Here is a 14189-nt window from a genome sequence, read left to right on the forward strand (position 1 = left end):
ACTCAGCAGCCCCCCTAGCCGAATTAAGCGGCTCTTTGCGCCTTAAAATGCAACGCGGAGCTCTCTGGACTTGTCGCTTTTTATGTTAAGGTGGCACAACGATGTGCTCCTTCCCCTTTAAGACTGGAGTTAGACTGCCTGTGTGTAAGAGTAAGGGAAAGAGAGCGAGCGGCGGCGTGTCTCCTCCTCTCCGAGTGACACAGCAGTTAGATATGCCCTATCAGTAACTTCAAGCCCACAAACTCCACCTCTGACTGAGGAAACTGTGGGCTGAGGGAAATGTAGTGCGCGAAATGAGACAGACAGTGAATCATTAGCAAACTGCAACGCCAGGATGAACTTGTCGGGAACCTAAGAGGCGAGGGGAAACAAGCGCCGAGAGTCCCTCTCTCTTTCCCCACCTCCCTCCCTCCCTCCCTTCTTTCTTTCTTTTTTTTCTTTTCCTTTGAGCGCTGCTGGGTTTCGTCCAAAACAATCAAACTGGATGTAAAAGCTGGTGGATCACCAGTCCAAGATGCTTCTGGTTTCCCCGCGGGTAGATGCACCACGCATGGAGCCGCATATTCCAGTAAGTAGACTTCAGCCGGGCGGGCAGGAAGGAACGAAAAGTCTCGTTCTTAGCGAACGTCTCTGGGCACCAGGATCCCAAGAGAGACTCTGATGAGAGGGATTTAGTTCCTGGGATGGGGAAAGTGATCCTTTCCCACCCCCTTCCCGATCCGTGCTGAGGCTGTGCGTATAGACAACCGGGGCAGACGGCGCTTTCGCATTTTGGTGGTGACTTGGAAGCTTCCTGTATTTATTATTATTTTTTATTTTATTTTATTTTATTTTTTTCCCCGTCCAGAGTGCGCTTGTACGCCTGCGTGTGTCTATGTCTGTGTGTCCGTTTCAGCGTCCTAGTGCAATTTCTCGCTATGCTGTGTTTGTGTTTTAAAATGGTGGTAGATGGAGATGATTTCTTGCCGTCGTGTGGCTCCTAGGAAAGGAAGAAAGGAGAGAGCGGGGGGGAAAGTAGGACAGGCTGGCGTGCCTGTGGAAGAAGATCGGTTTCAAGGGAGGCAGACAGAAGTGCAGCCCTTTCCTGCATGTCTGGCTGGGAAGCAGCTGCCGCTGGCAGTGGGAGAAAAAGAGGGGCGACGACGCGCTCAGCCCGCGCGCGCACAAACACACATACAGTTTTCGTCTCCCATCTGTGTGCTCGCCTGCCACAATCCCGGAATAGTTTTGTTCCTTAGGCAGACACACTGTGCTCGACCTACACATCTCCTCCTCGCCGTTCCACCCACCCGCGCCGGCGCTTGGGTCGGATGAGCAGTTTACAAACGCAGACCTCCCCGCCAATAGCCCCTGGCTCCCCGGGCACGAAGGTGCGGTGATGAATGCAAAACGATACTTTTTATTGTGATGGAGGATATATTACGGCTTCCCTTTCGACATGAAAAATGTGTCTCAGAATCAAGTCTGGAAAGGAAGTAGCCTCTGTCTGACTTTTTTTTTAAAAAAAAATATATTATTATCCTAGATTAAATGCTGACTGCACAGAAGACTTAATAGGATTAGGAAACTGCCAATACTCCCAGACCTCGAAGCTGCGGTGGTACCCCTGTGTAAACAGAGTCATACAGGAAGGCTTGTTTTAGCCTGATTACTGGGGTGGGGGGCTTTCCTTAAAACTTGCATCAAACAGAAAAGCATGAATGAACAAAACGTGGTGGGGAGATGTTCTCTAAAGGCGCCTCCCATGGAGCGTTGCTATATGAGATGCTCTAAAAAACCGACCTGATCGGTGGGTACCTAAAAAGGCTAGATCATCGCTATCTCGCTTTCAAAGGTGAGAAGTGTGATAAATATATTAAAGTCAGAAGCTTACTTACATTCCCGTTTCTCTTCTCCCTCCGCCCCCCGAAAAACAAAACAAACCATCACACTAGTTTGCGAGCTCTTTGGGGCAGGGACTCTTCCTGCGCTCCGCTGTGCTCTCAGTGTGATGCACCTTGGTAGAGTTATATTAATAAAGATGTTAAACAAACCGTCAAGTGAAGCAGCCTGCCAAAGTTACCCCGCGGGGGTAGGGGTGGGGGTTTCTGCAAAAAAATACAAAAGAATTACGTGTGACTGAAAAGCTGTCTTCCGGCATTTTAAACACTAATTAGTCCAAACTCTGACTGTGTCTTTCTTGCCTTGTGGTGAGTTCTTCCTCGTTGGGTTTTTTTTTTAAATCCACCCATGCTGACTCACTTTTTTTAAAAAAGTATTTTGATTTCTCACCCTGTGATTAAGAGGTGAGGTGGAAGGAGCCACTTTGCGGGGTAAACAAGCTGCTTGTTGTTGATTGGGCTCTCCAGCTGTCTCCCTTGTTTAACCCAGAGGAGGAGGAGGAGGCTGTTGCTGCTGCTGCTGCTGTTGCTGCTGCTATTGCTATTGCTATTGCTATGTTTGGCTGATTAATTATTAGGCTCGCTCTTCTTCCTCCATTACAGTCTTTGACCCCCCTCCCCCGCTAAATTAACTCACCACCCTAGTTGCTGGGACCCCCCTCCTTCCCCAATAAGAGACTGCTGGGGAAATTGCGGGGGGGGGGGATTTGTTTGAGTGGCCTTTGGCTGCTAGTTAGTCTTATATTCCCAGGCAGTACAGCATGCTTTTGTTATGGGTTTACTAAAGGGGAAGGAGAGAGGTGTGTGTGTGTGTGTGTTTTGGGGGGTGTCCTGTAACCAGGGTGACTAGGGGGAGAGTATTCCTGCTTGGAGCGGAGGGGGGTGGCAGTTCTCCTTGGAAGAAGCCCGCTTGTGCTTTCTTTTCAGAGTCCTCCTCCTTCCTGGAATAATAAATTTAAAAGCTGCTTTCTCTCTCTTTCTCCTTCTCCCTCCTCAGCAGGCTGAAGCTGGGAAGGGAGGGGAGGAAGGGAGGGGAGATGGCACAACGTCTGCAAAAGATCCTGGCGTTTGTAACAGGAGATTAATAGGTTGCAGGGGCGTCTCTGTTGCTATTCTAGCACGACCAGCTCGGTGCTTCCCCTCTCTACGATTCGCAAAGGCTTGGGGTGAGAGTGTGATGGGGGCTAGTATCTTTCTTTATTCTCCTCCACCTCTGACAACTGAAAACAAGGTAAGAGTCTTACCAGCTTTGCAAAGATGGTACCCAGAGGAGCCTCCTCCCTACCCCTGCACAAGAGGTGGGGAGCATGACCTCTGACATAAACCCCAGTGTGTTCCCATATTTCCTTTGCCTATGAGATTTGCAAAGGTGGAGATTAATGATTGGACTGATAATGCTATTCTTTCACCACCTATCTGGAAGGTGTACTCTCTGCTAAAGTTGGAGAGAGGGGACTAGGCTGCTTGCCTGCTTGTCTACCTGTAACACCACTGCTTTAAGCGATTCTCTCTTCTTTTCCTGTTCTTCCCATTCCTGGCTGTTCTGGTTATGGGGTGTGAGAAACAAGAAGCCATGTTACAACGCAGAAACCACTCTTTATGCAGTGCCAACAGCATGCATGATGCTAAACATGTGTGCTGAATAAACTGGCAGGTGTCTGTCCCAAAGAGCTTACAACTGAAACTGGGAAAGGAAAGAGGTAAGGGTTATTAAGTGAACCACTGCCTCCTTTGCCCTAGAGAAGGGATGCAGACCTGTTCTCCTCCAAATGTTGTCTGATTGCTGTCATCACTGACCATCAGCAACTCCGGCTGGAGACTGGAGGTTCTGGAGGGTCACAAGAACTGTGTCGCAAGTTCAGAGGCTCTGAGGTCAGATGTGAGAACCTTGGCTTGGACTGCCCACAGGTGAAGCAATACAACTCTGTAGATCTGGGCAATATATTGCCCAAAGCCAGTTTGAAGTTCAGATTGTGATATCGGTTTCATAATTTTTGACCTGGCAATATATCACGAATCATGACGTGTTTGTGTGTGTGTGTGTGTGTGTGTTCCATGCAAAAATCACAATGTGGGAAAGATTAAGCCAGCCAATGCTTCTCTCAATCCCTCCAGCCCTGTTAACTCTGCTGGCTCAGCTCTCTCTTGTCTCCTGCAGGGGGCAGCGAATCACAAAGTCAGGTGTTGGCAAAAATCACGATGCAGGAAAAACAGTGAAAGCAGCCTCCCCACAGCTCCATCCTTATTCCAGGCATTGTGATATATCAGTATATTGCAATGTTTAGCTGGTGATAAATCACAATGTTGAAAACCAGATATTTCCCAGCCCTATTCTGAACATGCTCCAAAGTGTGTTATGGGCTTCACACACTCAGGACAAAACTCTTAATGTTCTAGCCTTGGTGAGTTGATCAGATCAAACTCAATAATGAGCCTTTCTAACAGATAGTTCTTTATCTTATGGCAAGCTTCCCAAAGTTGACTGGGATTGTATAACTTATTTATTTCTGAGAGAATGGGCCAAGAAGTGCCCATGTTTTATTTTTTCCTACTCTTTGCAGTACAGTGGTACCTCGGGTTAAGAACTTAATTCGTTCCAGAGGTCCGTTCTTAACCTGAAACTGTTCTTAACCTGAAGCACCACTTTAGCTAATGGGGCCTCCTGCTGCCGCCACACCACCGGAGAAGGATTTCTATTCTCATCCTGAAGCAAAGTTATTAACCCGAGGTAATATTTCTGGGTTAGCGGAGTCTGTAACCTGAAGCGTATGTAACCTGAAGTGTATGTAACCCAAGGTACCACTGTACTGGTGGAGGGGAGTCAGGGCTGCAGAATTTACTCACTCTAGCTAGCCTGACAAGCCTGATCACACCTTCCTGAGTTAAAAAAATAAAAATAAAAACCCACCCATCAGAGAAGCTCACTCACCTGTGAACTGAAGAGAATTCCTGTGTTTCCTTTTTGTTGCTTGTTAACCTCCTTCCACATGTACTTTAAAGCCCTAAACGGCCTCGGTCCTGTATACCTGAAGGAGCGTCTCCACCCCCATCGTTTAGCCCGGACACTGAGATCCAGTGCCGAGGGCCTTCTGGCGGTTCCCCCATTGCGAGAAGTGAGGCTACAGGGAACCAGACAGAGGGCCTTCTTGGTAGTGGCGCCCGCCCTGTGGAACGCCCTCCCATCAGATGTCAAAGAGATAAATAATTACCTGACATTCAGAAGACATCTTTAGGGAAGTTTTTAATATGTAACGCTGTACTGTTTTTAACACTGATTGGGAGCCGCCCAGAGTGGCTGGGGAAACTCAGCCAGATGGGCGGGGTATAAATAATAAATTATTATTATTATTATTATTACTTTATACTAAGGCAATAGACAAAATATAACAAAAACTGCTTTAAAAAGTTTCAGAACAGTCGCAAATATAATAGAAGCTGAAAAACAATACCAAGCAGGACCCCTGTGGCAGAGACCTATTCATCCAACTTGGAAAGAAAGGACAAGATTTGGTACCTCCTCCTTAAATATTTCTCCTTTTGACAATAATTTGTTTTTGTATAGTTGCTTTTTAAAATGAATCTTCTCAGTAGGTTCCCTGTATAAATACAGTGGTACCTCAGGTTACATATGCTTCAGGTTACAGACTCTGCTAACCCAGAAATATTACCTTGGGTTAAGAACTTTGCTTCAGGATGAGAACAGAAATCGTGCTTCGGCGGTGCGGCGGCAGCAGGAGGCCCCATTAGCTAAAATGGTGCTTCAGGTTAAGAACAGTTTCAGGTTAAGAACAGACCTCCAGAACAAATTAAGTTCTTAACCCGAGGTACCACTGTATAGGTGGTATCATCATCATCATCTTTTGAAATTCACCAGGCACATTTTGTACTTGGCTATCAGCCACTTGTGACCAAGTGAAGATACCCAGGGGCCATGATGGCACCTGATGTCTCCCCCATCCTGGAGGTGCATGCCTGGGGATCCTTAGATCTTGACTGTTTTCACACACTAGCAATGCATCATGTAGAATTCTGTCTACTATATTTTATCTGTACAGTCAGAATGAAATTCAGGAACCAAAGAGTCTTATTGAAAATTAAGACTTGAGAGCCGTCTTGCTTCAAAATGGCAACTAGACATTCTGCTTTGGGTGACTGTAATTTAAGGAGCCATTTGGTGCCTAGCATACACACACACACACACACACACACACACACACAGAGTTTCTAACACTTATTATTATCTTGTCGTCCCCCCTTCCCCCCCCCAGCTCAGTGCCCTGTGTGGGGGAACTGCCCGCACCGCCTTAAAACTGGGGCTGCCCTATGTCACCCTTTCACCAAACAAGATTCCCGGGTAATACATTGTGTTTCTTTCATCTTATCCACCCCTCTCCTGTGCAGCATAGTTCTCTCCTAACCCCATCACCATTTTATCTCCAATCTGTGAAGAGGGTGGGCCTTCCAGATAGGGATTGGCCCAAGGCTACTTGGAGAGCTTTATGGCTGGAAAGGGAGCTCAGTCCCGGGTCTCTCCAGTTCTGGTATGTCACAATGCATTGTAAACGCCCTTCCCTCCAAAGCGTTTAGTGGTGGGGGTGGTATCTGTGGAATGAAGGCTGATCACCTAATACTGGCTTGAGATACCTCCACTCCACAGCCATATATATGGCTATGGGAGTCAGGCACCAGAAATGGCCTCATCAGCTGTTGCCTGAAAACCTGGCTTTTTCAACTAGCAAGGAGTTAAGCAGAGTAACTTGGAGAGGAAAAAATATCATTTGACTATTATATAATTCTCTAGTGTTTCTATGTTTAGCTCTTTAATCCCTTGTTAATTCCTAATGCATGCCAATTTTTGAGGCCCCCTTGCTTGGGGGAGGAATTGGCCAGTGAGTCCTAAGGGCACTCACTCAGATGGCTTGAAACTTTGCTGGTTGAAGGAAATTTGTAGGCCACTCCCTAGAATCCCGATTAAAGAAGATGGGAAATCATTGTGTCCTGTAGAAGTGTTAGCTGATGTCACCAAATGAGGTATGAAGGGCTGTGCATGCTCCACGATTCTATAACACATTATGAAAAAGCACAGTTTGATACTGACCACTTAATTGGGCATACCTATAGTGTGCCTGTTGGTTTAGTGGATAATGTCTGGTATTGGGCACCAGGGTGCTAATAATAAGGAACATCTTAAAAGAGATGCCAAAAGGTCACAGAAGATGGGGACTGCGAAAGAGAAGGAGTCATATTGTCGCCGAGAGACCACCATGTCTGGCTCCTGAGTTGGTAACAAGTCCTAATGGTGGTCCACCATGTCTGCCCTTTCCAGGAAAATCTTATTAAAGGTAAATTGATGCAGAATCTTGATAGATATCAGAAGCTTGTTGGAGAGTTAGTTAACCTAGGGCAGGAGCTGCCACATTGGGCAGGGATATGCGATGTGACTTGTTCACAGTATGTTCCGCCTCCCATATGGAGGCAGTTTTAAAATCATATCTGTTGTGGTCCATTGTGGGGATCAGACAGCCTTCATTTAAGCCTCTTTAAGCAAGCTACATAGAGAAGCTTGTTATGGTGTGAAAGTTTCCCAGTCACTGCAACGATCTGCGAAACATGACTGACTGACCATGCCACAACAATTGGCACATAGTGCAATTGAAAGCAGCTTCCACAAGGCAGCCACAGTGTAGGCATGGGCCAGGTCTACCCTACCCCCATTATATAAGGGAACAAGCACCTTCCAGTGCACTGTCCATTAACAAATGCCCCCTGAGACATTTGAGCTAAATGGAAGCCCTGATGTTCAGATTACTCCATGACCCTGTTGATTTCTTGCAACAATCCTGGGCCAGGGCCAATTGTTACCTTTCTGCTCTATCCTCTGCATGAACTCTCTGGTTAAGCAGGGACTTCACACTTAAGATTTCCAGTTTATCCAGGGGACCATGCATTGGTGACTCTGCAACTCTGCAACAGCAAAAAACGAGCATTGAAAACTGGAGGCTTCTTTTGTTGTTTGTTGTTCCTTCTATAACATGAAGCTAGCAGGAATATCTCTCTCTCTCTCTCTCTCTCTCTCTCTCTCTCTCTCTCTCTCTGTGTGTGTGTGTGTGTGTGTGTGTGTGTGTGTGCACATGCATGCATGCAGTAAGTGTCACTAAGCATAATGTGAGCAAATACCAAATCAAGTGCAAAACACAAGCTTCCCACCTATATTTCCCACGTCCCTCCTCCTTCCGCCTCTCCCTGCCTTTGTGCTTCCCTTCTGGAGCAAGATTATTGGAAACTAAAGCTGCTGATGTGAGAGATGTGACATATGGTGTCTCCATAAGAGAGAGAGCTGAAATGGCCTTGAACCTGCCGGACTGACCAGCTGTTTATTGCCCACAAGAGCAGTTAATAAGCCCTTCCCTTAAAGAAACATCTCTCTTTCACCCCCACCCCCCAGGTGCTCACTAGTTTGCATACTAAAGAGTGGGGTTCTCAATAGGAAGAAAAAGTAATGGTCTTGTGTACTGCTTAGCTGCTGGCATTCTTCCCTTTCCCCTGGGCACTTGTTTGCATACGGCACACCCCCAGTATGCAAGCCGCTCTCTGACTTGTATATCTTTATGATTTAAAAAAACCCAGTTGCAAACCTCTCGTTTGTGGATTTTAATGCTTGTGAGACAATTATAACTGTGAAGAAAGTACTGATTGACTAGCAAACACCTAGACTTCAGTAACTTCCACCCTACCCTTTCATGGGGATAAAATATTCCTTAAATAATATGAGCTGCGCATGAGCGCAGCTGTTCTCTTTGTCACCCTCCCCCACCCCAAAATTCTATTCCTGCCATCTCTCTTGCCCACCTTTTGTTAGATGCCGCACAGCCCAGGTTGTGTGGTGATATATAACCTGGAGCTTGTAGAACTGCACCGGCACTTGTGCAAACACTTTAAGCCGCAGCATGAAGGAAGAGGCAGGCGAGAGCAGAAAGGAAGCCAAAATTCTCATGGTTTTGGCAGTGACCCCTTTCATGCTCCTGTGTGTTGTGTGTGAGGGGAAACAATTTAAGGAAAAGATGCTTCTGGTTGGGAGGAACGGGGAGAAAAGGTGACAGGGAAATTCCACGTTAGGAAAGCATTAGCAAAGGGCGACTTTAATGTTTTCCTGCTGCTGACGTGGGTAGTGACACAGTTGTGTGGGCTGAGAAGGGAACGTCGTCGTAGCGAAGCTTTAAAACTCAACCAGGAAGTAGTCTTGTTGCTGAGGGATGGAAAACAAATATGAACCAGCGTGTCTTCTAGGTGAGGTTTGCAGCTGCCCTCCAGTGCAGGGAAGGCTGTTTCATGTACAAGCGAAAGCAGAATTCTAATTCTCCCTTCTGTTTTATTTTTTTTTAAGCAAACCCTTCTGAATAATAAGCAACAATTTGAAAGGGGAAAGAAACTCATATTTGGCATCTTAGAAACAAAGTGTAGCAGAGTTTCCCCAATATGCCTACGGCAGAAAGAGGTAAAAATATGTGGCACCTTGGGGAGTAATGGGTTCATTGCGGCATAAACTGCCTTAAGCAACAGCCTGTTCTGTCAAAAACAAGAACGGACTCCCTATCCAACTTTCCATTGCATTCAAAAGACACTTCATTGTCTAAGAAATATGTTTAAAGAATGGAGAGTGTGGGTAGAAACAATTAATACACAATAGGCTGAACCCTGTGTTTTGGTATCTGAATCACTTTGCCTATTTTCCACCCCTTTAGACTTGCTAAGACCATGCTTTGTTTTGTAAGCTCTCTATCCACCATGAACTTGTCTTTACCAGATATTGCAGTCAGAGTTTTGTTTCAGCAACAACTGGTTATATCTAATTGCTATTCATTGGATATTTTGTGAATACAGTGGTACCCCGGGTTACAAATGCTTTAGGTTACAAACTCCGCTAACCCGGAAGTAGTACCTTGCCCCAGGATGAGAACAGAAATCACGCACCAGCGGCAGTGGGAGGCCCCATTAACGAAAGCGTGCCTCAGGTTAAGAACGGTTTCGGGTTAAGAACAGACCTCCGGAACGAATTAAGTTCGTAACCCGAGGTACCACTGTACTGACAACTGGCAGCATGCAGAGGTCAGGCAAAATTTGGCCTGCTACATTTTCTTACCATTTAAAAATGTAAACTCATATGGAGCCTCTGAAAACTCATAGAGGCACAAGAACATCCCCTTATTTCACACCCTAGGATTCTTTCCCTGTGCTACTGCAATATTTTTGCAGGTGTGGAGGACAATTATTATAGATCAAGGTGGGTTGGGTGATTGTGGACACTGCGGTCACAGAGGAATGCAGGAAGATTTGGCTCATGGGATTAAAATCCACTAGGATTCAGTAGGGCTTGCACAGGAGAATTTGCAGTGAAGTGTAACCATGTTAACAGAGGGGAGAAGGATTTGGTTTTTCTAACTAGGGCACCAAACTGTGTTGAGCTGGGTCTTTTTCTGATTACTCCCACTGGTCCTAAGACGTATGCAACCAACCAGCCATGATGGTATTCAGGAAAAAGCACCCAAACAGAATTGTATTCCAAGTTAATAAACATTGCATGAACTCACAGCTCCTGGGTTGAATTGATAGTTAAGATTAAGACCTATTCAGATATTCTGCAGATATCTGAATATGTCTTAATCTCTGCAATTAAAAAAACACCCTAGTCTTATTGTTCCTCAAACAAACTAATTCAAATAAAGAAATGTTGAGGCAAGCTGAGCTATCCATGAGCAAACTTACCAAATGTGGATTCTAAAATCAAAATCTGATCTCAGATTTCCAGGTGTTGTTTTTTGTGTGTGTGTGTACACAAATACCTTCTGCTTTGGATCTGTTTTTAAAGGAAATGCTGGATGCAAACTGTCTCATTGTCCTCCCTCCACTATTCAAGAGTGGCTAGCGATGCAAAAATGTGCAGGGCAAGGTGCTTGTAGGTTATGATTCATTACTAACTGGTTTGCTTATTTAAGGAAAGATTAATATTGTATATTGCTCAGTTCTTCTTATTCCTTTCTGTAGAGGGAGCAATATCCAATCACTGCTCATTAGCAAGCTCTGCTGCCCAGTTCTCTTGCATGGCCTTTAAAAGAAAAAGAAGTACAGGTATTTCAAATTGAAAGATTGTGTGTCTACAGCTGTGCGTCAAAATATTTTATATCAATATTGATTGATTTATTTTCAAGGGGGGTTGTTATAAAGAGGGTGCTTTTATCCCCCTGAGCTCTTGGGCAATTATCTCAGTGCCATAAATGTTGATACGCACATAATGGATGTAACTAAAAAATCTCCTTATCCAAGCAGAAAATGCTGGGTGTTTGTTGGAGCAGATAGAATGCTGAGAGTGTGAATAGACAAACCCATATGTTGTTGGTGAAAGAGATAAATGATGGACGAACAAGAGTTGGTTACTATGGATCAGCAGAGTACAACCATTTCCTGTCATTCCCATCTCTTAAAAATATACCTGCTTCAATGCTATTGATGGGTAATCCAGTTGCACCAGGTGACTGCAAGCCCACACACCCTTGTTTTTCTGTTCTTTGTTTATAATGGTTCTTGGGACCCAGGCTGCAGGGAAGGTCTCCTGCACAATCTCAGTTTTCCATAAAGAGAATATTAGTTGCAATGGAGCATGCACAATCCTGGTAATCTTATGTCCTTGAGAATCTTAAAATATTTCAGATAATCCATCCAAATGAGGCAGGCAGCCTAGTTGTTTCTGAATGTGTGGATGGTGCTTAGCTATCCATCCACCTGTTTTTCTTTTTATTTATTACCTTTAAGTCCCAGGGTGGATTGCAGCATGGAAACAACAATTTTAAAAAGCAATTTGAAACAACTTACAATCACAAAAAGTGTCAAAAGTCAGAGCCAATAGGAATGGCTTCAGCATTCTCCGCAAGCTATATAATGAAGGTGCCAGACATACCTCTGTGAGGAGGGGGTTCCACATTTCAGGAGTCCACACCTGAGCCTGCCTCTGCTGATTTGCAGGGGGGCAAGAAAAGAGAAGAGAACAGACATGGACCAGGAAAGTGTGAACCTTATGGGGCGTAAGCTGAGTGTGAATGAGCACTCTTAAAGACGTTTCCACTTCTTTCTCATGCAAGAGGGAAGTTTGCCAAGTCCTCTTCAAGGAGAGCCCCACGTAGACCACATTGCAGTAATCCAGTCTGGAAGTTGCCAGAGCATGGAGTACAGGGGCCAAGCCTGAAAAGAAAAATCACTTGAAGCAAGATATGGGGTGGTGCTCTGGAATGGCAACCGTTTTATCGCTTGACCTATGGCCCTCGAGATGTTGTTTGACTCTGACTCCCATCAGCCACAGCCAAGCAGGGCCAATGGAAGGATCAAGTGAGCCACCTGTGCTTTATTGTGATAGGAATTTCAGATTGGAGGATTCCAAAAAGGTTTGGATGGCTCCAAAACAGTTTTGGAACTTTGGAAGTTCCAAAAAAGTATTAATTTGTATGTAACAATTACTGGTTTTCACTGCTTTTTTATGACACCTAAAACAGAACAAAGGCCACAACTATCAATTTCCTATATGGTAGTTTGGAGGTAGCTTGTGTTTTTCTTTAGGGAGAGGGAGTGGTCTTAAGGTATGTGTGTGTGTTTTCTTCTTAAGTCACTAATTTGTCTCAGATTTCAACAGTTTGCTTTTTTATGCAGGTGTGTCTGTTCTTATCTGAAGGATTTTTATCCTTCTCTTAGGCAACAATGGGGCTCCCAGAGCTGGTTGCAAATGCTGGTGATAAGATGGTCCCTGCCCTCTGGGCTTACGAACCAAAATAGAGACACACAAAAGGGAAAAGGGATTGGGAGGAAGGAGGGAGGGAGGGAGGGAGAATCAAGCTGGGGAAGCACTCGTCCTTGTAATGCCCAGGTGGAAGGAAAAGATTTGGACAAGGAGGAGACGCCCTGCAACCCCATCTCTGCAGCAGCCTGATGGGGATGGCCATGGAAATCAAATGAATTGGCCTGCAGTTTGGCAAGTTCCCTTGGAACAGAGCTGCATATGCTTACTGAGGTTGGGAAGAAGAAAAGGAGTCATGGAAGGCCTGATTAATCCACACTGCCTGTCCAGTCAGGCCTGCCTGCCTGGTCCCTTTGGCCATGGTTAAAGGAAAACCCTACTCCTGTTCTAGACTGTCCCTTAATGCCTTCACTCTAAATAGTGTGGTGCAGTGGTTAGAGGGTTGGATTGTGACCTGGGAGAGACTAGGGTTCGAATCCCCACTCAGCTAGGAAGCTCACTGGGGGACCTTGGGCCACTCACAACCACCATCTCTTTAGCCTAAACTACACCACTGGATTGCTGTGAGGATGAAAGGTGGTATAGAAATGTAATCAATCAATCAATAGCCTGTTAGTGGTGCATGTATCATGCCCCAAGACCTACAGGCAGGCTCATGCTGGCGGGGGAGGGGGACGGCAACCGGGTACACTCAGTCTTGGCCTCGGAGGGCTAAGCTGGCCAGGGGTGGGGCACCAAGGGCCTGCTGGACTTATGCTGTCATGCCAAGAACAAGACTCTGGTCACAGACCTCGGACATGCTCTGCACAAGCCTGTCTTTAGTTCTGCACTGGGTATTGCCAATGCAATGCACGCACAAATTAGTAGTGAATTATCCATATACAGTGGTACCTTGGGATGCAAACGGGATCTGTTCCGGAGCCCTGTTTGCATCCTGAACGGAACACAAGACGTGTCTGCATGTGCGCGGGTCATGGTTCACGGCTTCCGCGCATGCGTGTGACGTCATTTTGACCGTCTGCGCATGCGTGAGCAGTGAAACTCGGAAGTAACGTGCTCCGTTACTTCCGGGTCGCCACGGAGCATAACCCGAAAGCGCTCAACCTGAAGCATATTTATCCCAAGGTCTGACTGTACTTCTGGTGTGTCCCTTTGCTCTGGACCAGGCTACCAATTTGCATTTGTTGAACTACAGCTTGGATTTCTCCTTGCAAGATCCTCAACTTTTATGAGGCTTTTGCTTTCAGTGCTGGCCTGGCAGAGCGTGCTGGGAATGCCTGTATTTTTTAGCATGCTAGGCAGGCAGAAATGCACCACAATATCTTTTGCAACTCTGCACTGATCCTGGAGTGCGACTTTGCATTGTGCTGGTCACAGTCTGGAACTTGGGCCCCATTATCTTATCCTGTACTGACTGCCATAGGATCTTGGGACATTTGGTTGGGGCAGCAAAATGCACCAGGCCAGCCCTCCTTTGTCAAGTAATATCACAGCCACTGCTGCTGCTGAAGTAAGCATCGGAGAGCTTG

The 14189-nt window shown here is 45.9% G+C and overlaps 1 protein-coding gene across 25 annotated transcripts in view; it reads left to right on the forward strand.

The window, feature by feature from the left end:
- Window positions 1-209: 209 nt before the first annotated feature.
- The window catches only part of MAMLD1 (mastermind like domain containing 1), a 127678-nt gene continuing 113698 nt past the window's right edge, over window positions 210-14189 (forward strand). For 8 of the 25 annotated variants that reach the window (XM_083486289.1, XM_083486298.1, XM_083486278.1 and 5 more), the window contains exon 1: window positions 231-568. In XM_083486289.1, coding sequence (XP_083342415.1) covers window positions 515-568 — 54 coding nt within the window. In that variant the 5' untranslated portion in view covers window positions 231-514. Of the gene's footprint in view, window positions 569-2359; window positions 3112-14189 lie in introns of those variants that run through there. The other 17 variants (XM_083486286.1, XM_083486290.1, XM_083486300.1 and 14 more) reach the window with 7 other exon arrangements.

Source organism: Podarcis liolepis, assembly GCF_965112155.1.
Source record: "Podarcis liolepis genome assembly, chromosome: Z".
Lineage (NCBI taxonomy): Eukaryota > Metazoa > Chordata > Lepidosauria > Squamata > Lacertidae > Podarcis > Podarcis liolepis.